This window comes from Mercenaria mercenaria, chromosome 4, assembly GCF_021730395.1.
Source record: "Mercenaria mercenaria strain notata chromosome 4, MADL_Memer_1, whole genome shotgun sequence".
NCBI classification, from domain to species: Eukaryota; Metazoa; Mollusca; class Bivalvia; order Venerida; family Veneridae; genus Mercenaria; species Mercenaria mercenaria.
Window position 1 is genome coordinate 32,185,828 of NC_069364.1, and position 21,074 is coordinate 32,206,901.

The 21,074-nt window shown below is 37.1% G+C and overlaps 3 protein-coding genes across 5 annotated transcripts in view; 1 reads left to right on the plus strand and 2 right to left on the minus strand.

The window, feature by feature from the left end:
• LOC123551400 (glycoprotein endo-alpha-1,2-mannosidase-like) overlaps positions 1–2,317 on the minus strand; it is a 47,348-nt gene extending 45,031 nt beyond the window's left edge. The window contains exon 1 of the mRNA XM_045340313.2: positions 2,265–2,317. The gene's annotated coding sequence lies outside the window, so the exon portion shown is untranslated. The remainder of the gene's footprint in view (positions 1–2,264) is intronic.
• Positions 2,318–2,436: 119 nt separating this feature from the next.
• Positions 2,437–21,074, plus strand: part of LOC123552800 (SR-related and CTD-associated factor 4-like) — a 59,396-nt gene continuing 40,758 nt past the window's right edge. For both annotated transcript variants that reach the window (XM_053540887.1, XM_053540888.1), the window contains exons 1-2: positions 2,437–2,573; positions 20,659–20,787. In XM_053540887.1, coding sequence (XP_053396862.1) covers positions 2,544–2,573; positions 20,659–20,787 — 159 coding nt within the window. In that variant the 5' untranslated portion in view covers positions 2,437–2,543. The remainder of the gene's footprint in view (positions 2,574–20,658; positions 20,788–21,074) is intronic.
• On the minus strand, positions 8,168–12,002 carry LOC128556296 (uncharacterized). 2 transcript variants are annotated; one of them, XM_053540897.1, is made up of 3 exons: positions 11,509–12,002; positions 11,027–11,209; positions 8,168–10,578 (listed from the first exon to the last, which is right to left on the minus strand). In XM_053540897.1, exon 3 carries the CDS (start codon positions 9,498–9,500, stop codon positions 8,244–8,246), a length of 1,257 nt encoding a protein of 418 aa, XP_053396872.1. In that variant the 5' UTR covers positions 9,501–10,578; positions 11,027–11,209; positions 11,509–12,002; the 3' UTR covers positions 8,168–8,243. The 2 variants fall into 2 exon arrangements, with proteins under 2 accessions (XP_053396872.1, XP_053396870.1); XM_053540895.1 differs by having other exon boundaries at positions 11,027–12,002.

The following is a 21,074-nucleotide window of genomic DNA, read 5'->3' on the forward strand; positions in this document are numbered from 1 at the left end:
GTAAAAATCAAATTATAAATAAAGCTGCTATTGTGCAGACAAGGTCAAAATAGCTGATTTTGGCCCTTTCAGGGGCCATAACTCTGGAACCCATAGTGGGATCTGGCCAGTTCAAGACAGGAACCGAGATCTTATGGTGATACAAGTTGTGTGCAAGTTTGGTTAAAATAAAATCATAATTGAAACCACTATCGTGCAGACAAGAAATTGTTGACGCACGCACGTACGGACTGACGGCAGACGACGGATGATCACAAAAGCTCACCTTGTCACTATGTGACAGGTGAGCTAATAAAAAAGTGGCCCCTGGGGTGTAAACAAGCTTTTTCTTTGATTTGACCTGTTGACCTAGTTTTTGACCCTACATGACCCAGATAAAAAAAGTCAATCTGAGATTTCATTGAGAAAAACATTCTGACCAAGTTTCATGCACATCAAATGAAAAACGCAGCCCCTATTGCATACACAAGGTTTTTCTTTAATTTGACCAGGTGCAAACTTGATCTAGATTTCATCATAAAACCATTCTGATCAAATTCGTGAATATCAAGTAAAAAATCCCCTGTTGCACACACACAGTTTTTCTTTGATTTGACTGGGTTACCTAGTTTTTGACCCCAGATTACTCATATTCAAATCTGACCTACATTTCATCAACATGAACATTCTGATGAATTCTCATGAGTTTCAAACTTAAATTGTGGTCTCTAGAGTCTTAACAAGAATTTCCTTTAATGTGGCCTAGTGACCTAGTTTTTGACCTCACATGGCCCAGATTCGACCTTGGCCAAAAGATTTCTGACTTACTTTCATGAAGATAGTGAAGATAGGACTCATAAATGTGGCCTCTAGATGGATAATAAGTTTTTCCTTTGAATACCTAGTTTCTGACCACACATGACCAAGATTTGAACATGACAAGTCACATATAAGTCCTCAAAACAATTATTCTGACCAATTCTCATGAGTTTCAAACTTAAACTGTGGACTCTAGAGTGTTAACAAGATGTTCCTTTGATCTGGCCTCACATGAACCAGATTCAAACTTGGGCTAAAAATCATCAAGATAGTACATTCTGACCAAGTTTCATGAAGATAGGATCATAAATGTGGTCTCTTAAGCGTGTTATCAAGCTTTCCGTTTGATTTGACCGGGTGACCTAGTTTTTTACCCCACATAACCCAGATTTGAACCTGACCTAGAGGTCATCAAGACAAACATTCTGACTAATTCTCATGAGTTTCAAGCTTAAACTGCGGACTCCAGAGTGTTAAAAAAAATTTCCTTTGATCTGGACTTAGTAACTGCCACGCACGAAGCTGGAAATGACTGGTCACAATAACTCACCTTGAGCACTTCGTGCTGCGGTGAGCTAACAAGAGCACCGCCTTGCGGGTGCAGACCCTCATCTGATTTTTTTTGTCTCTGTATAACAGAAATAATTTCCTACCCGAGTGTTTTTATGATATTTTCTAAGTCTAAAAGGGGCCATAATTCTTGCAAAAAGCAGGCTGGAGGTATGTTTAGCTAAAAATGGTAAGGACCTTTTTATGATGCTACAAATCCACTACCACTGAATAAAACAAGAGCTATATGTAAAGCAAGTATGCCCCCATGATGGGTTACCCCATTTTCAGTAAATATTTAGTAAATTTAAATATATTTGATGAGAATTTTATACATTTGAAGTAAATATCTAAAGATAAAATATATTAGTTAAAGATTGCCAAGTAAGAATACATTCCTATACCACAAGTAAGAATACATTCCTACACCACAAGAAAGACTACATTCCTATGCCACAAGAAAGAATACATTCCTTTACCACAAGTAAGAATACATTCCTACACCACAAGAAAGAATACATTCCTATCATCCTCTTAGAACATCATCATTCACATTTGAAAAATTTGTCTGCAGTACAATTGTATACATTTCCTTCTAACCAGGTCCAAAACATGTTTGTAATTAACTTATCAGACTCATACTGTGACCATACAGATAATGTTACAAATTTATTGATCTACAATAACCTGCTGAAATCAAAACTCTTCTCTGTCCATACTTGATAGTTTGATTGGAGACTTTATCCTACTTTCAGTTTCAGTTTCAATTGATACATTTGCTCTCTTTCTCCATATTATTTTATAAATCTTCTCCTAAATTCTGAGTAAGACTTCTACAACCTTTGCCTTTATCAGTTAAATTCAAAGCATATACATCCAAATTTAGTGAAAATAATAAATCGCTATAATATATCTACCATATTGAGCCAGCACTGTGACAGGTCACATCTTTGGTTCCCTTTGCCCTTACTAGGCGGCTTAAGCCGAGAAAAAGTATAGATTTGTTAAACACAATTTAAGTGGTTAGTTTTGCATGATGAAAGTCCTTAGCCAATCAGAGCATCTGTAACTGACGTGTGTATTCTCGAGGTATCCGCCATTTTCTCCCACGCCGGAGAATTTGGTTGTAAATTTATTTGTCAAATTACAATTCATTTCTTCGAGAGTTACTTCATTTTTGTAGAAAGAGTGAAAAAATGGAAGCTGTTAGAGCTTTCAACAATGAGGTAATTATATATAGTGACTTACTATGCTAATCATAGGAAAACTAGAACCACTTGCCCTCTGATTTTTTTCGTGATTTTGAGCTTCTCGCAAAGCTACATTTTTTCTCCTTTAGTGCGACAGGTCATAGTAAATGTCAGCATGCTTCACATAAGCATGGTATGATCAGTATAATGATAGTACTTGGCCATAGTTTCTATACTGTTATATTGATACAGTAGCCCCCCAAAAAATTTCCCCACCCACTGCAGTGTTCTTTTTTTATAGTTTTGGGGAAGGAAGTGGCTATTCTTACGGTCCTACGGCTCTCATGTAAGAATAGTAAAAAGCCCGCAGCTAGTTATTCCTACGGCAGTTTTGTATTACAATACATTGTACTGAAGTCATTCAACTGATATATTTTCAACCGAATTTGGAAATGACATTTATTAAAACGTCAAGTATTGACCATATTGACATTATGGATAAATCTGTTTTCCGGTATTTCTGTAAATAGGGTCAGGGGGGCTGGCGAGATTAACCGATATAAAGACCGTGTACAATATTAGCGATTATTTTTTCCAGAAGATACATTAAGGATTTAGGAAAGTTCTTACTTTCCCACAATGGAAATAATATTCTACGACCTCGGCAACATTTTTTTGCAAAAATAATCTGTTTACCTTGAAAAATGCCAATAATTTCACACCTTCGGTATAGAGCCATGGAAGCGGCAATGTAGAATAAAAGATAAAATTTCAAAAATAAAGTAAACTTTGAAGATATTTTTGCTACATCTTAATTACAACAATGTTGATAATCTGCAATACTTTTTTATTTATTTTCTTTGTTTAAAACTTGAAAATAAGGATAATCTAAACACTACCGCCATGTAGCGTAATGGCCGATACCCCCCTCACAGTAAAACCGGGAACGGGCGTTTATTAGTGGTTAATACCGGAAAACGGGATTTATCCTATAATGTTGATATCGAGAATAGGGCAATAAACCTGTTTAGGGTGGTAAAAAATTTGTACTGTTGTGAAAAATTTGCATGTATATGTCGTAGTCCAAACTGGAATCTATTATCTATGCAGATCCGGAATCAGCCTAGACCAAACTAGAATTCTAGTTTAGCCTAGACCAAACTAGAATTCCAGTTTGGTTTAGATTGATTCCAGATCTGCCTAGACCAAACTAGAATTCTAGTTTGGCTAGACTGATTCCGGATCTGCCTAGGCCAAACTGGAATCTTCTGGTAGATAGATAATTATTCATAAGTTCACTGAATTTTCCTTCTTGTTTTGACATTTTGTAACCAATAAGACTCTCAAACTTGTATTACATCATAAATTGAACATACAATTTATGCAATGTTATGTGAGCTTGAAAGTATACATGGGCAATATATATATGGTTATATCTTTGTTGATTTTTAAAGCCTTGATTGGTAATTATTTATTTTACTTAACCAATTAAGGCATTTATATTTATCTTTTGTTCTTATAATAGCTATGTCTTTAACATTCATACTTAAATTAGATAATCTTCAAAAGGAATTGATAACAGTTTTTTAGGGGTAAATATTTGGTTTTATTATATTATTTTGGGACATGTTTTAAAAATACAATTAAGTATCCCTTGTAAATAGAGTTTTTTCCTTACCGGTGTAATGGTCAGTTTTTTCCCCAGTCAGTTCTTTCCCCGGGGAAAAAACTGACTAGTTAGTTTCTTCCCCGGGGGAAAGAATTGACTAGTCAGTTTTTTCCCCTGGGAAGAAACTGACTGGTCAGTTCTTTCCCCCCCTAGTCAATTTTTTCCCCCCAATCGCAACTGGTTACTCTTGATCATTCTTATGGGGGGAAAAAACTAACTAGTCAATTCTTTCCCCCCCTCATCAATTTTCCTGGCTAGTCAATTATTTCCCCTGTTAGTGGATTGGAACTGGTTATTCTTGGCCTGTTTTTCATTTCCGATAGTCGGTTTTCATTTAAATTTCATATAAAATAAGAAATATGTTTCATATTTTGTGTAAATTAAAGAAATGTTTTTAAATGAACTTATTTGAATTTCTGTTGTATTTTTTTATTTGCCTTTTTCCTGTTTCAGTTTCTTCTAAGGTAAGGAAATTACTGCTGGTCAGTTCTTTTCCCACATAGCCAGTACTTGACCAGTAAGGTGGGGGAAGTAAATTGACCAGTCAGTTCTTTTCCCCCAGCCTGTACTTGCTCTGTTAGGTGGGGGAAGAAATTGACCGGTCAGTTCTTTCCCCCCTAGCCAGTACTTGACCTGTCAGGTGGGGAAATGAAATTGACCAGTCAGTTCTTTCCCCACTAGCCAGTACTTGCTTTGTCAGGTGGGGGAAGAAATTTACCGGTCAGTTCTTTACCCCCTAGCCAGTACTTGCTCTGTTAAGTGGGAAGAATTTTTATTGACTGGTCAGTTCTTTCCCCCCTATCATATACTTGACCTGTCAGGTGGGGAAGAAATTTACTGGTCAGTTCTTTCCCCTCTAGTCAGCAGTACTAGCTAGAAAGAACTGACCATTTCTTCCCCCTCTAGCCAGTACTTGCTCTGTTAGGTGGGCGAAGAAAATGTCTGGTCAGTTCTTTCCCCCCTAGCCAGTAATTGACCGGTAAGTTCTTTCCCCACTAGCCAGTACTTGCTCTGTTTGGTGGGAGAAGAAATTGACTGGTCAGTTCTTTCCCCCCAGCAAGTACTTGACCTGTCAGACGGGGGGGGGGGGGGGGGGGGGGGGGGGGGAATTAACCAGTCAGTTCTTTCCCCACCTGATAGGTCAAGTATATGCAAGGTGGGAAAGAACTGACTAGTCAATTTCTTCTCCCCACCTGATAGGTCAAGTACTGGCGGGGGGGGGGGGGGGGGGGGGGGGGGGGGGGGGGAGAACTGACCTGTCAATTTCTTCCCCCACCTGATAGGTCAAGTATATGCAAGGGGGGAAAGAACTGACTAGTCAATTTCTTCCCCCACCTGATAGGTGAAATATATGCTAGTGGAGAAAGAACTGACTGGTCAATTTCTTCCCCCATCTGATAGGCCAAGTATATGCTAGGAGGGAAAGAACTGACTGGTCAATTTTTTCCCCCATCTGATTGGTCAAGTATATGCTAGGAGGGAAAGAACTGACCGGTCAATTTCTTCTCCCCACCCGACAGGTCAAGTACTGGCTAGGTGGGGGGGAAAGAACCGAACGGCCAATTTCTTCCCCCACCTGACAGGTCAAGTACTGTCTAGGGGGGAAAGAACTGACTGGTCAGTTTCTTCCCCCACCTGATAGGTCAAGTATATGCAAGGGGGGAAAGAACTGACTAGTCAATTTCTTCCCCCACCTGATAGGTGAAATATACGCTAGGGAGGAAATAAGTGACTGGTCAATTTTTTCCCCCACCTGATAGGTCAAGTATATGCAAGGGAGAAAGAACTGACCACTCAATTTCTTCCCCGCACCTGACAGATATTAAATAGTAATGGCAATCAAACAGAAGTTACAAAATTTGATTTGATAAATAAAACATTGATTAAAGTTACAAAAAAAAACATACAAGTTTATTCAAATGAAAAACAATACCTGTTTCATCTGAAATTTGTATGGAAAATGAATAGACACTTGTGTCCCAAATAACAATACCGACTAACTAGTCAGTTTCTTTCCCTATCAGAAAACTTTTTCCAAGGGGGGAAAAAACTGACTAGGGGGGGAAGAAACTGAGGCTTAAAATAAAATTAAGTTTGTTTGACCTTTACCGACCGACCCGAAAAAATTGCCCCGACTCAAATAATTTTATTGCATTCCAGAGAAAAAAAATATTTTTATTTTCTTATCAAAGGGAAAAACTTATTTTGGTGCTTGCAACTGGCGATTATTTTATTTAACAAATGCGTACATAATTATGGCAAGTGAGAAAGCAACCCGCGGTCGGCTAGTAGAACTTGATAAAGCGGACTGTTTATCATCTCGTGTATTCCGAAAACGTGTCAACTATGCCGATAACGTTGCCTAAGGCCATAGGATGCAGACGACAATCAAACCGCTTATAACCGGAAGGCAATCTGACGAAAGGACATAATTTTACAAATCTAGTATCTAATTTACCCGCTAAACGTAAAGAAACCAAAACGTCATGCCGGTACTTTTCCATTCCACGAGCACGTGCGAGCTATCGTAATATCTAATTTCCATCACTCGACGTTACTTTTGTTTACACATACACAAAAAAAAAAAACGCGCGTAGTGCATTCATTTTTTTGTTATTATCGCATCAATATTTTTTTAGCACGGCTTAAGAAGTAATATAGTTTGAATTCTATAACGATTTTAATAAGATATCGACAGGAATGTAGGCAAAATTCTATAAAAACGGTCAAATTTAAATTTAGTTCTTTGTAAAATTTCAAACAGTGCGGTCTTAAAATTACTTATTTCTTTCTAAGAGTAAATAAATGATAAATTCTATGGGCATAAAGTTCAGACTTTTGACCAGAAGGTACAGAAAAAAAAAAAAAAAAAAAAAAAAAAAAAAAAAAACAGAATAAAAAAATCTTAAATTATGAAAAAGCGTTAGCAATTTAAATACATGGCGTAAAACGACTTTTAGCAAACAGATTTATGTTAGTGCGGCAAAATAGCTCACAGAGGTAGGATATCCACAATTATCGTTTGACACATTTACTGTCAGTTTATACAGGCTATTGAATTCGCTTTAAGAAATTAAAGAAGAAACTTTTTTATTGATTAATTCAAAGAACCGAGGCGGTACGATCAAACAGTGATGTGTTATATGGCGCGAAAACATGACGTAATTCCATGACAATCTCGGGCAACTGTAACGCTTTGATCTCCGCTTCAGATGCCGTGATACCTACACACTTCTTTTAGCTCTTTGAGGCGGGTGTTACTTGATGATGAAAACAAGGACAAGGACTAAGTTTATCAACAGATTAATTACCGATAATCGTTTACGCTTTTTATTACGCTTTCAACATTGGGTGGATTATGATTATTGTGTCCATATTTTTGGGACACTTTACAAAATAATCATTTTTCGGGAAATAAGTCTTGAGAAAGTGAAAATAACTAGTCCTAACATTTTTGGAAAATACGGTAAGGGCTAGACTGTGATTATTTTTACTACCGATGCAGTTATTATGGAGAGCAACTAGGTGGTGGTGATTACTAAAATTCCCTGAAAGAAAAATGTCTGCTGTGAAAACGAAATTTAAGAAGAACAAATATGATTGATTACAAAGGAAACGTAATGTACATGAGATTATTATTTGTCTACTATGTGTTATATCTGAAAATTGCTTGTACATAATACTGCTTTCATAACAGTGACAGTATTACGGCAATTGACAGGCGAGTGGTGGGAAATTTGATTATCTGTGAAAATATATTATGAACTGACTTAATTGTTGATTCAAAAATTTTGAAATTCAGCGCTTCATTTCCTGCATTCTGGGGCATTTTGGGAGCATTTAAGAACATCCTTTTCACTGCAATTTTATATATAGTATAACCCTTATTTTCACATTTTTATGAGCTCACCTGTTAAATTTGGGAGAAAAAAAAAATAAAATTAAGTTTTCTTAAGTTAAAATTCTTTTTTTCTTTGAGAATTAACATAAACTAGTATCAGTAAACATCATGATCAGAGGGACAGCAGTGTCAGAAATCAGAAAGGATCAAAGTCTGAATCATTATCGGCATCTTCATCAGAGTGACTGTCAAACTCCTCCTCCAGGAGAATCTCTTTCAAGACAGCCCTGATGTCTTCCCTGCAAGGCGTGAATGAGGAGGACTCTTCCGTCTGCACACTGGCATTCCTGGACTCACACTGAGTGACACCCTTTGGAGTTTCTAGTTTTCTCCTTGGTTTCGATGCAAGCCAGGTGTTCACAGCTTTCTTGATTACTGGTTGACTGTGGTCCACATCGGGACCATTGATGCCAACATGCAGCAGACCTTCCAGCATCCCAATGCTCAATCTGTTCCTAAGTTTGGTTTTAATAACTTTCAATATGCTGGCTCCCCTCTCAGGCCAAGCATTTGACACAGGCAGAGAGGCTGCAGCCTCTGCAACAAACACTAACTCTGGATTGAAGTGCCTGAGCCCTGCACTTCTCAGTAGCTGGAGCAGCAACCATTCTGTTGGTGTCATGCGAGCCTTGCCATCTCTTACTTCCTTTGGCATGTTTGGAAGGAGAATGTCATGTGTGTGGTACTTGAATCCATTCCACTGTATTTTCAGCTTTTCTTTCTCAACATCATCTGAGAAAAAATGGTCTGCCAACAAAGCTATCTGGCTATCCCCATATGTCTTAAAGTGTACTTCATCCGACCTGGGTAATGTGGTGGGGTCAAATATAGCAAATGCTGCAACAACTGCTGATGTGTCTGAAAATCTTCTGTCTATGTTCTTTATTAAACTGTCAATATAGTTCCTCAGAAGAGCATGAAGCTCATTGGAGGATTTTGCATTGGATTTGATCTCTGCACACATGTCAGTAAAGCTATCAATGTCTTCAGATAACTTTTGCAAGGGCTCTTCATTTTCCCTAATTTGTTTCAGCTTGTCCTTGCACTGATTAATTGCTGGCAGAATAGCAGAGAAATTCAAGGAATCATGCTGGAAGTGTCTGGACAGTTCTGAAAGTACAGGCAGTATGTCACTGAGAATATAGATGGCACCCAAGAACTTCAAAGATTTCATTTTCATCAACAGACCATGTGCAGCAGCATCCTTTTCTTCCAACAGAGACAGAGTTTGTAGTAAGGCTTCATAGTCCTGCCGAACACCACTCACTGCAGCATCCATACTCAACCACCTTGTCCGACAAGCTTTTTTCAGACGCCTTGTAACTTTTGCTAACTTATCTCCTTCTAGGTTGATAGACTTCAGGGCTAATTGTACCTTCAAGTATGACGCCATTTTTTTGGTGAGTTCTCAAAGAGCTGCCATAACTGACGGAGGAGTGTCTCAACAGTTTTGATGTATGTCAATGCTTCATTTGAATCATTGCATGAAAGAGCTAGGCAATGACACACACAGTGAATATTGATCATTGAAGGATGATCCCGTCTCAGAAGTGCAGCAACTCCTCCAAGTTTGCCTGTCATCACACTCGCACCATCCGAGGAAAACCCAGTAAGCTTAGGCTCAAAATTCTCTACTTCATTGACTAAAAGCGTCTTGATTGCATCATTTGCACTTTCAAAATTCTCTAAAATATTCACACATGAAAGAAACTTAGTCTCAACTTTCTTTGTTTCTGCACAATAAAACTGAATAAATGTTACAAGATTTTCATTCACTGCGATATCGCTGACTTCATCAGTCAACAATCCATAGGCCAAAGACTTATTCACATCCTCGACCAACTCGGTCTTAATTGTATCACCAATTATCTGAAAAATTTCTTGGTGTGAACCTCTCGACTGATGTTTAAAATATTTCAAAGTTTCATCACCTGTTACAGTTTGAATGAAGTCCAAAAGTGGTTGAAACTTTCGATTAGCAATGAACTCTTTCATCAAAAAGTAAGCAACAGAAAATGCCTTCTCAACATAGGTGTATTCTATTTCAGACTTTTTCAATAACTCTCGATGAAAACAAGACGTTTTTTGTAGCATTTCACTGTTCAATGCTTAGGAATGTATATTACTGCTGCTAGGGGTTTTAACAGTATCCTGCTTGAACCTCACACTTGGTGTAGCAGAAAACACCTCCCTGTTATTCTGAGGGTGTTTCATCATATGCTTTTTGCACACTAAGCAGTACATGCCTTCTCCTCCAACATACACCAACCACCAGTTAGTTCTGTTTATGAAAGTACTGTGATTAAACTTCTTTTTCTCAAGCCTCTCAGTTTCTACCTTGCTTAACTTGTCACACATCAATGAGCAGGTATATATAGAATGCACAATTTTGGATCCAAACAGTTCCTCTATAAGCTGTTTGCTTGCATCTGCTGTCCAAGGACTCGGTGTGGCAAATGACGAACAGGGTGCTGAAAGAAAAAAATAGATGTGTTTTTGAAACACAATAACTCCAGGCCAAAGAAAAGTCAACATCATTTTAACTGATTAAAAAAAAGGTGAGTATTTGACCTTGAAAAGCATGTAAATCCATGTGACTTGTAAGAAAGGAGTAATGTGTGTGAGTTTCAAAGAGATTCATCAACAAATGACTGATTAATCAGTTAATAAGCAATGGTCAAGTTTTGTGACAGACAGACAGACAGACAAACAGACCAAAAACAATATGCCCCTGGTCATGCAAGAAGCACTGCTTTTAGTTTATTTCTCAGCCAATACAAAAGATATTAATTTAAACTTTTTAATAAAGAGTCTACATAAAATTATTACAATCAATTTTGTACATTTATTATCAGACATTACATCATCAGATATTTTAATTGGGAATTGATTTGTGTTTTTGTTTTGTTTCATATTTACCAGATGACTCAGACTGGTCACTATCAGGCACTATCTTATTAGACTGGTCATGACTGCTACAAGCAGTCTCAGAATTTAGTGTATCAGCTGGGCTGCTGACACAGCCTCTCTCATTTTGAGATGTTACATCAGTCTGTGTTTGAGTCAGAGAAGATACATCTGTCTCTCTAGACGGTTGACTACCTGAAATAAATGTACACAAACACAAATTAAATATTAGCAGCAGACATATTTACTGTGTTTGATTTGAGTGACTTACAGATTAATCTGTCTCAAACTTTGACTACGATTGACTATAATTTATAATAAAAATTTTTAATTACAAGAAATAATTTTGCGAATGCTACCAGGTCGCTTTACACATTTACTCCCAAATTAACAGTAGATCTAGATTGAAAATTAATCACAATAAAAATCGTTAAATAGTTAAAATTAAATAGAACATTTGTTTTTTAACTAGTTTTATATATTTTATATACTACCTGTATAGATATGGTGCTTTGCAACATGAACATTGAATCTACTCCAGATACAATGATAACCTTTATTTATACTTGGTTTACATCAACGATACGGTAACAAGCTTAAAGCTATTGTCCGAGAAAACAAACGAAGAAACAAGCAAACAAAACGATCTGAAAGTAAACAGTAATTGAGAACATTTGAAAATGCATCCATTTGAATAAAACAACAGGAAATGTGTGCAGTCATGATGCACAACTGAAATTTTCTAAGAATATAAATACAAAGTAACAGGGTCCTGCAGTGATGGGGGAAGAGTGTGGTAGCATTAGGGGAGAGGGGGGTGGGGTAATATTGGGGTAGTGTGTTGAAGTGTTAGGTAGTCCTGCGAAAGTGTGTGGTGTTGGGGTAGTGTGTGGTAGTGTCATGAAGGCACCTAAAAATGGTAGTGAAAATTGTTCAAGGGATACATTACATGAATGGTAAATCACTCTTGGATGGTAAAAATTAAATACGAAATATAAAGTTCACAAAACATCCTGAACCTGGATACAAAACGATGGCCAAGTGGGAGGGGTACCAATAATTTACGGTAAATTTATAATCGACTGATGTTATAGTGATAAGTTCGTAACAGCTGAATAACACATGTAACAGGCTGGCAACTCGCCAGCAATACTAACGATGACACTCACTGACAACGCTAAAATAGCTGTCTATTTTATTGGATAATTTCCTTTTCTTCATGTTTTCGCGTATGTTTACATGCTAAAAATAACACCGACTGCGTCTACAAATTTCGCTGAATTGTATGGTAACAATTATTGGAAATTTTTTAACCAGTCTAGGTAGATGCGCTAATAAGCGGAAGTAGATTTTATTGCCGAAAAGAGCCGTTTTTAGCGGAAAAGAGCATTTATTGCAAAAAAAAAAACTGCCGATTTTTTTTTTTTTTTTTTTTTTTGCGATTTTGAACCGGCCCAAATGTCACTTGAACCGTCCATTTCGGCCGGTTCTTATTGACAACCCTGTAGATGCCAAATATTTTCCCGACTATATCGTTTTGTACTTTTAAGCGCAGATGTAGTGAAAACATTTTTGATATATATATAAAGAAAAAGTATAGACATGAAAGATACTACTTTGCCTTATGTGCAAATTAAGTCTGTGCCCATATTGTGTGTGCATGAATAGGGCTAGGGGTTTATTACAAGCATACATTTAACAGAGCATCTTCCAAGATTATCTACAAGCAATAGGTTTTAATAAATAGACTTTAATTTTTATTATTACTGAGACAACAAACATTAAAAAAAACACTAAAATATAATAAAATTATTTACCTACCTACCTACCCACTGTAAAAATACTGGGTCGGTAAAGGTCAAACAAACTTAATTTTAATTTAGGCCTGACTAGTCAGTTTTTTCCCCGGGGGAAAGAATTGACTAGTCAGTTTTTTCCCCAGGGAAAGAACTGACTGGGGGAAAAACAGGGCTGTTACACCGGTATTCTTCAATGCTTTAATGCAAAAAATATAAACCAGAATATCGATTTTCATCTACTACAAAGTTCATAACAAATATTCCAGTTTGGCCTAGGCAGATTCAGAATCGGTCTAGACCAAACTAGAATTCTAGTTTGGTCTAGGCAGATTCCTGATCTGCCTAGATTCCAGTTTGGACTACGACATAATTATATACACAAAACATAGATCAATAAATTCTCCAACTGGTTTAGTTGAAACACTATAATATTTTTTAGAAGTGTCTAGGGGTACGGATCCGTACCTCTAGAATCAGATTCTAGAGGTACAGATCTGTACTTCTAGACAAGCCTGTTAGAGGTTTTCTAAGGGTACGGACCTCAGTTTTTCTAGAAATTAAGGGTCATTTACATTTCAAATTTTGTTGAAAATGAAATAACAAATAACATTTCATCAGAATTCACCTTAAACTTGGATCTAAATGGTTTACAGATAACAACGTTTATCTGATTCGTTACATTTTCTTTCAGAACGTAAATAACCGAGGAACACCAAATAAATCCATGGATTCGAACTGGCAGAAAAAGAGATATAAAGATTAAACAAAATAATGTTAAATATGTTGGGAAATACTATTTTTAATTGATAATTAACCCTTAGTGTATTTATGTGTTTCACACATTTGGTAGCCGTTACGAGATACATGAGACGTTTTCACAAACAGTTTCTTTTACTTAATGTCGCTTAATTGATATAAAACAATGCCGATTATCATTATACCTTGTTAAATAACAAAATAAATTGGTGCATATTATTATGCCTAATTTATTTATTTATTTTTTGCTGAATTTCAAATAGAATTCATTTAAGGGATAGATTCATTCATTACTCTAGCTGTTATCAACAGTTTATTTGACAACAAACTAATCGGCATGGAGCAGTGTATTCATTCGGAGTTCCTCGGTTATTTAGGTTTTGAAAAACATGTAAACAATCGGGTGAACGCTGGTATCTGTACACCAATTAGATCCAGGTTTTAAGAGAAGACTGGTTAAGACTTATTTGTTAATTCATTTTCAACAAAATTTAAGATATAAATAACCCTAAATCTCTAGAAAAAGGGGGTCCGTATCCCTAGAAAACCCCTAACAGGCTTGTCTGGAGGTACGGATCCGTACCCCTAGACACTTCCATATTTTTTAGTGTTTCAATATTAATAACGTATGTATTTACATCTACATCTGTACAACCAACAATTGTTTTCCGATTTATTTAGAAGACAAATTTCAGTTAAATAAGTATTTTATATATACTTATGATAAATTTGTTGTATTAAAATTGTTTATGTAAAAAATGGAAGTAATAAAATGTGTTATACTAGAGGAAATCACTTCCATTTTTTGTTTTCTCTGGGTTTCCTTACCAGAAAAGTAAAGAAGTTGGGTGATTGAAATTATATCAGTCAAATGAATTCAGTACGATGTGTAACACAAAACTACCGTAGGAATAACCACCTGCGGCTTTTCATAATTGGTACGGGAGAGCCGTAGGAATAGACACCTGCGGGCTTTTCACTATTCTTACAGGAGAGCCGTATGAATAGCCTGCGAGGCTATTCCTACGGGACCGTAAGAATAGCCACTTCCTCCTAATAATGGTGGTGGGGACTGTAAGGGGAAAATTGTGGCGTAACCACTAAAATTTAAAATAGGTGAAAAATTGCATTGTGAAGAAAACAATATTTTTATAAATATGTTACACTAAAATAGAAAATGATGTAAATGGTACAGTTTACATACATTGTTGTAAGGAAGTGTCTAGCCGACTGGTAACCGGACGCCTAGCCTGCGTTCTAGCCGTCTGGTTACCGGACGCCTAGCAGATCATCAGGGGATTTTCATGCAGTCCGGTAATAGATTTCTTAATTAATGAGTAATGATTTTATATAGTTGTGTCTCCCCCAGGAGACATATTGTTTTTGCCCTGTCCGTCCGTCTGTCCTTCAGTCCATCCGTACTTGACCCCGAATGTTGAAACTTCATAGGATGATTGGTCATAAAGAGTAATTGACCCCTATTGTTTTTGGGGTCACTCCGTCAAAGGTCAAGGTCACAGGGGCCTGAACATTGAAAACCATTTCCGATCAATAACTAGAGAACCACTTGACCCAGAATGTTGAAACTTCATTGGATGATTGGTCATGAAAAGTAGATGACCCCTATTGATTTTGGGGTCACTCCGTCAAAGGTCAAGGTCACAGGGGCCTGAACATTGAAAACCATTTCCGATCAATAACTAGAGAACCACTTGACCCCGAATGTTGAAACTTCATAGGATGATTGGTCATAAAGAGTAAATGACCCCTATTGATTTTGGGGTCACTCCCTCAAAGGTCAAGGTCACAGGGGCCTGAACATTGAAAACCATTTCGGATCAATAACTAGAGAACCACTTGACCCAGAATGTTGAAACTTCATAGGATGATTGGTCATAAAGAGTAATTGACCCCTATTGATTTTGGGGTCACTCTGTTAAAGGTCAAGGTCACAGGAGCCTGAACATGGAAAACAATTTCCGATCAATAACTAGAGAACCACTTGACCCAGAATGTTGAAACTTCATAGGATGATTGTACATGCAAAGTAGATGACCCCTGTCGATTTTGGGGTCACTCCATTAAAGGTCAAGGTCAATGGGGCCTGAACATTGAAAACCATTTCCGGTCAATAACTTGAGAACCACTTGACCCAGAATGTTGAAACTTCATAGGATGATTGTACATGCAAAGTAGATGACCCCTAACGATTTTGGGGTCACTCTGTGAAAGGTCAAGGTCACAGGGGCCCGAACATTGAAAACCATTTCCGGTCAGTAACTTGAGAACCACTCGACCCAGAATGTTGAAACTTCATAGGATGATTGTACATGCAAAGTAGATGACCCCTAACGATTTTGGGGTCACTCTGTGAAAGGTCAAGGTCACAGGGGCCCGAACATTGAAAACCATTTCCGGTCAGTAACTTGAGAACCACTTGACCCAGAATGTTGAAACTTCATAGGATGATTGATCATAAAGAGTAATTGACCCCTATTGATTTTGGGGTCACTCCATCAAAGGTCAAGGTCACAGGGGCCGGAACATTGAAAACCATTTCTGGTCAATAACTTGAGAACCACTTGACCCAGAATGTTGAAACTTCATAGGATGATTGTACATGCAAAGTAGATGACCCCTAACGATTTTGGGGTCACTCTGTGAAAGGTCAAGGTCACAGGGGCCCGAACATTGAAAACCATTTCCGGTCAGTAACTTGAGAACCACTTGACCCAGAATGATGAAACTTTATAGGATGATTGGTCATGCAGAGTAGATGACCCCTAACGATTTTAAGGTCACTCTGTTAAAGGTCAAGGCCACAGGGGCCTGAACATGGAAAACCATTTCCAATCAATAACTTGAGAACCTCTCGAACCAGAATGGTGAAACTTCATAGGATGATTGTTCATGCAGAGTAAATGACCCCTATTGTTTTTTGGGTCACTCCGTTAAAGGTCAAGGTCACAGGGCCTGAACTTGATAACCATTTCCGATCAATAACTTGAGAACCACTTGACCCAAATGTTGAAACTTCATAGGATGATTGAACATGCAGAGTAGATGACCCCTATTGATTTTGGGGTCAGTCTATTAAAGGTCAAGGTCACAGTGGCCTGTTCATGTAAAATCATTTTTTGGAAATAACTTGAGAACCACTTGACCTACAATGTTGAAACTTAATAGGATAATTGAACATGCAGAGTAGATGACCCCTATTTATTTTGAGGTCACTTGATCAAAGGTCAAGGTCACAGGAGCCTGAACAGTGACTTGAGAACCACTAGGCCAGGAGTGTTGAAATTTAGGGGGAGGACTGGACATGCCAAGTAGATGATCCCTATTGCAGCCAACCATCAGTGTCTCTTTGACTTTCGTTCCTGACCCCTATTGACTTCTTGCCTATAGGACTTTGCATTGGGGGAGACGTTCGCTTTTTTACAAAAGCATTTTCTAGTTAATTATTAGTTTTAATGTTATTTACTTAAGATATCAATACTTATCTGCAAACAAAATTTCGTGTGAATACATACTAAAGATTTACAATAAATCACTGCATTATTCAGCCGATAAAACGAAAGTTTGCCGAAATCAATAATGGCAAGATCACCGTGACGTCACTCATTAAAATCTGTACATCTGGTGGCTTTTATTGGATCGGAATTTTTAAATTTTAACATTTTCGCTGCATTTTCAAAATTAAAACAGTTTTGAAATACTTAGAATTTTCATATGTTAGTGTTCAAATATTTTTAGCTCACCTGTCACGAAGTGACAAGGTGAGCTATTGTGACCGCTTGATGTCAGTCGTGCGTAGTTCGTCGTCCGTCAACAATTTCTAAAAAAATCTTCTTGAAAACAACTGGACAGAATTACACAAAACTTCACAGGGATAATCCTTGGGTTTCCCCCTTTCAAAATTGTTCAAAGAATTGAATTCCATACAGAACTCTGGTTGCCATGGCAACCGAAAGGAAAAACTTTAAAAATCTTCTTCTCAAAAACCAGAAGCCTAGAGCTTACATATTTGGTGTGAAGCATTGCTTAGTGGACCTCTACCAAGTTTGTTCAAATCATGACCCCGGGGTCAAAATTGACCCCGCCCCAGGGGTCACTTGATTTTACATAGGAAAATCTTAAAAAATCTTCTTCTCAAAAACCAGAAGTCCTAGAGCTTAGATATTTGACATGTAGCATTGCCTAGTGGACCTCTACTAAAGTTGTTCAAATCATGACCCCGGGGTCAAAATTGACCCCACCCCAGGGGTCACTTGATTTTACATAGGAAAATCTTCCAAAAAAATTCTAAAAATAAACCAGAAGGTCTAGAGCTTAGATATTTCACATGTAGCATTGCCTAGTGGACCTCTACAAAATTTATTCAATCATGACCCCGTCCCATGGGTCACTTTATTTTACATAGGAAAATCTTCAAAAATTTTCTAAAAATAAACCAGAAGGCCTAGAACTTAGATATTTCGCATGTAGCATTGCCTAGTGGACCTACGAAATTTGTTCAAATCGTGACCCCCGGGGTCAACTTGACCCGGCCCCAGGGGGTCACTTGATTTTACATAGGAAAATCTTCGAAAATTTTCTTAAAATAAACCAGAAGGCCTAGATCTTAGACATTTGACATGTAGCATTGCCTAGCAGACTTCTACAAAATTTATTCAAATCATGACCTCCGGGGTCAAATTGACCCCGCCCCATGGGGTTACTTGATTGTACATAGAAAAATCTTCAAAAAATTCCTAAAAATAAACCAGAAGGCATAGAGCTTAAATATTTCACATGTAGCATTGCCTAGTGGACCTCTACAAAATTTGTTCAAAGAATGACCCCTGGGGTCAAAATTGACCCCGCCCCAGGGGTCACTTGATTTTACATAGGAAAATCTACAAATTTTTTCTAAAAATAAACCAGAAGACCTAGTGCTTAGATATTTCACATATAGCATTGCCTAGTGGACCTCTACAAATTTGTTTAAATCATGACACCTGGGGTCAAAATTGACCCCGCCCCAGGGGTCACTTGATTTTATTTTTCTTTTTGGTTAAATTTCTTCAATTTCTTGTCCTTAAGTGCAGTGATAACAGGTGAGTGATATAGGGCCATTATGGCCCTCTTGTTTAATGAATAACTGTTTTAAATGACATTTAATTACAATAGCGGCAGCGTGATGTTCAATGAAAACTTTTGGAAAACAGTTCATACTTAGTTACTTACTCCATTTTATTTCGAAATAATAGTCAGAATTGCTTATTTTATAAGCTTTTACATTCTTCAATAATATATAGGGGCCTATATATAAATTTGTGTTTTAAGAATAAAAGTTTAGGCCACTTTTTCAAAACAACATGGATGTTCGGCGATCAATGTTTTATCATTCCTAATAATAGAATATCAACGGATTTAAACACGATCTCATTTGTGTTATCGGCTGAAAAAAATCAGATAAGTATTGATATGTTAAGTAAATAACATATAAAACTATATACAATCATGACTTATTCGTTAAGAAATCAATTACCGGACGGCTAGAAAATCCCCTGAGGATTTGCAGTGACTGGGAAACCCATGAGACATGAGCCATAGTCACATAAAAATGAAAAATGTCTCATAAGTTTTAAGTGCTGATGAGCCCTGTGTCACATGGCTAAATTGTATTGAATGCAAAAGGATGAAACTATTTAATAGTGCAAACCTTACACAAATGAATGTATTCAGTGTGCAGATTCAAAGTGCTTCCAGTGTTTAAAAACATGTTTTAACATTTTATTTTATTCTAGACTTCCATTTTTTGTCAGTTTTCAATAATTTTCTTTATTGACAAGCTGTTACAGTTTTAGTTACTATATTTGTTTTTTACTGAGAGCTTCTTTAATATGAAATGTGTACATACTACAATGCCAGTTCTTAGTTTACAAGTCGCAATTGTCCCATAGAAATTTCTGAATGTCACATAAAATTTTTAAATGTCACATAATTTATTGTGTATGACGAGCCATTGTCCCATGGACAAAATTTCTTTCCCAGTCACTGGATTTGTTAGCTGGACGGCTAGAACGCAGGCTAGGCATCGGGTTACCGGACGGCTAGACACTTCCTTGTTGTAATCATGTAGATTCTACATCTAGAAAGGGTTTTGTTGGTTTGGACAGGTCGGAGACAAATCAGTGTGTTATCTACAAATCACAATAATTATAAAAAGAATTTCTCAAATCTGAAATGAATGTCCTAAATACTGGCTTTGGTATATATGCATGAATTGGTGACGTCATATCCTTACTCATTTGGCTTATCAGGATGGCTTATAGCAGAGATCGCTGTGACATCACGCATTAACATCTGTTTATCTGGTGGTGGGCAAAAACAATGTTTTTCCACCGTTTGTATAATTATGGGATAGGAATTTTTTTATTTTAATAACTTTTTTGCTCAATTTTGGATTTTCAGAATTTAAAAAGTTTTGAAATACAATTTTCTTATTCAAATATCTTTTTTAATGAAAAATAGTTTTAGATGACATTAAGTTTTAATATCCACATAGTGGTAAAATAAGTTTGGACGGGAAAGCGACATTCAAAAGTTATCACGCTGTCCTGAAACGTCCTATTATTTGGACTAGTGACATCACAGCATTTTGCGTTCTCCACATTTTAATTAGCCTAGATGCTTACTAAATACTACTGCTTGCAAGCGTTTTCGTGTATTCAGAACCTTTGCAAAATAATGAATCTAAAAATACCTTGAGGGTGCTCAACGGTTAACCCAGTAAAAAGAAAACAGAAAAAAAACAGATACATGATGTGGCACTGATTGACCATGGCTAAAATATAACAAGCAAGCCCAAACAATGTTTTTAGTTTGCTGTTTTTGTCTTTAAAAATGCACCATATAAACCAACCGATTTCAGGCAAGTAAAATTGTTTCCGGGCAAGTGGTTTTCTTTAGTTACTTGCGAAGGCAGAGACTGTAAAGGGATTTAAACTGTCATTAAATGTCTTCTGCAAACTAAAATTTTTATAGCAGATATTATTTACATTATTAAGAAAATATGTATTGTGTTTACAAACTATTTTTCAGCTGTCAGGTCTGTACGAGACAAAACCGCCGGTGTCTCGGGCAAAAATGGCCCAGGTGACAAAGGGTGCAATAAAGGCAATAAAGTTCTACAAACATGTGGTGCAGAGTGTGGAAAAGTTCATCCAGAAGGTAAAGAATTTTGAAAATACTGCTTGGTAGCAATTTGCATTGTTATAGGGGCGGCATATAGTAATTGCAGGATCTCTCCGTTCGTCCGGTCGGTAACTTTGTCACTACCAAGGGATTTTAATGTTGCCTGGCACGGTCCTTAACATTGTTATCATTGAAGAAATTTTAATATGTATCCCATAGAGTGACATTTCATGCATAACACCCAAACCACATGCCCTAAGGTCAAGGTCACACTCGAGGTTAAAGGTCAAATTTGTTATAAGCCCACCTGGGAAGGATTTTAC

Coding starts and splice junctions, on each gene's coding strand:
- LOC128556296 (XM_053540897.1), bottom strand. CDS start 9,500: ATGGCGTCATACTTGAAGGTACAATTAGCCCTGAAGTCTATCAACCTA.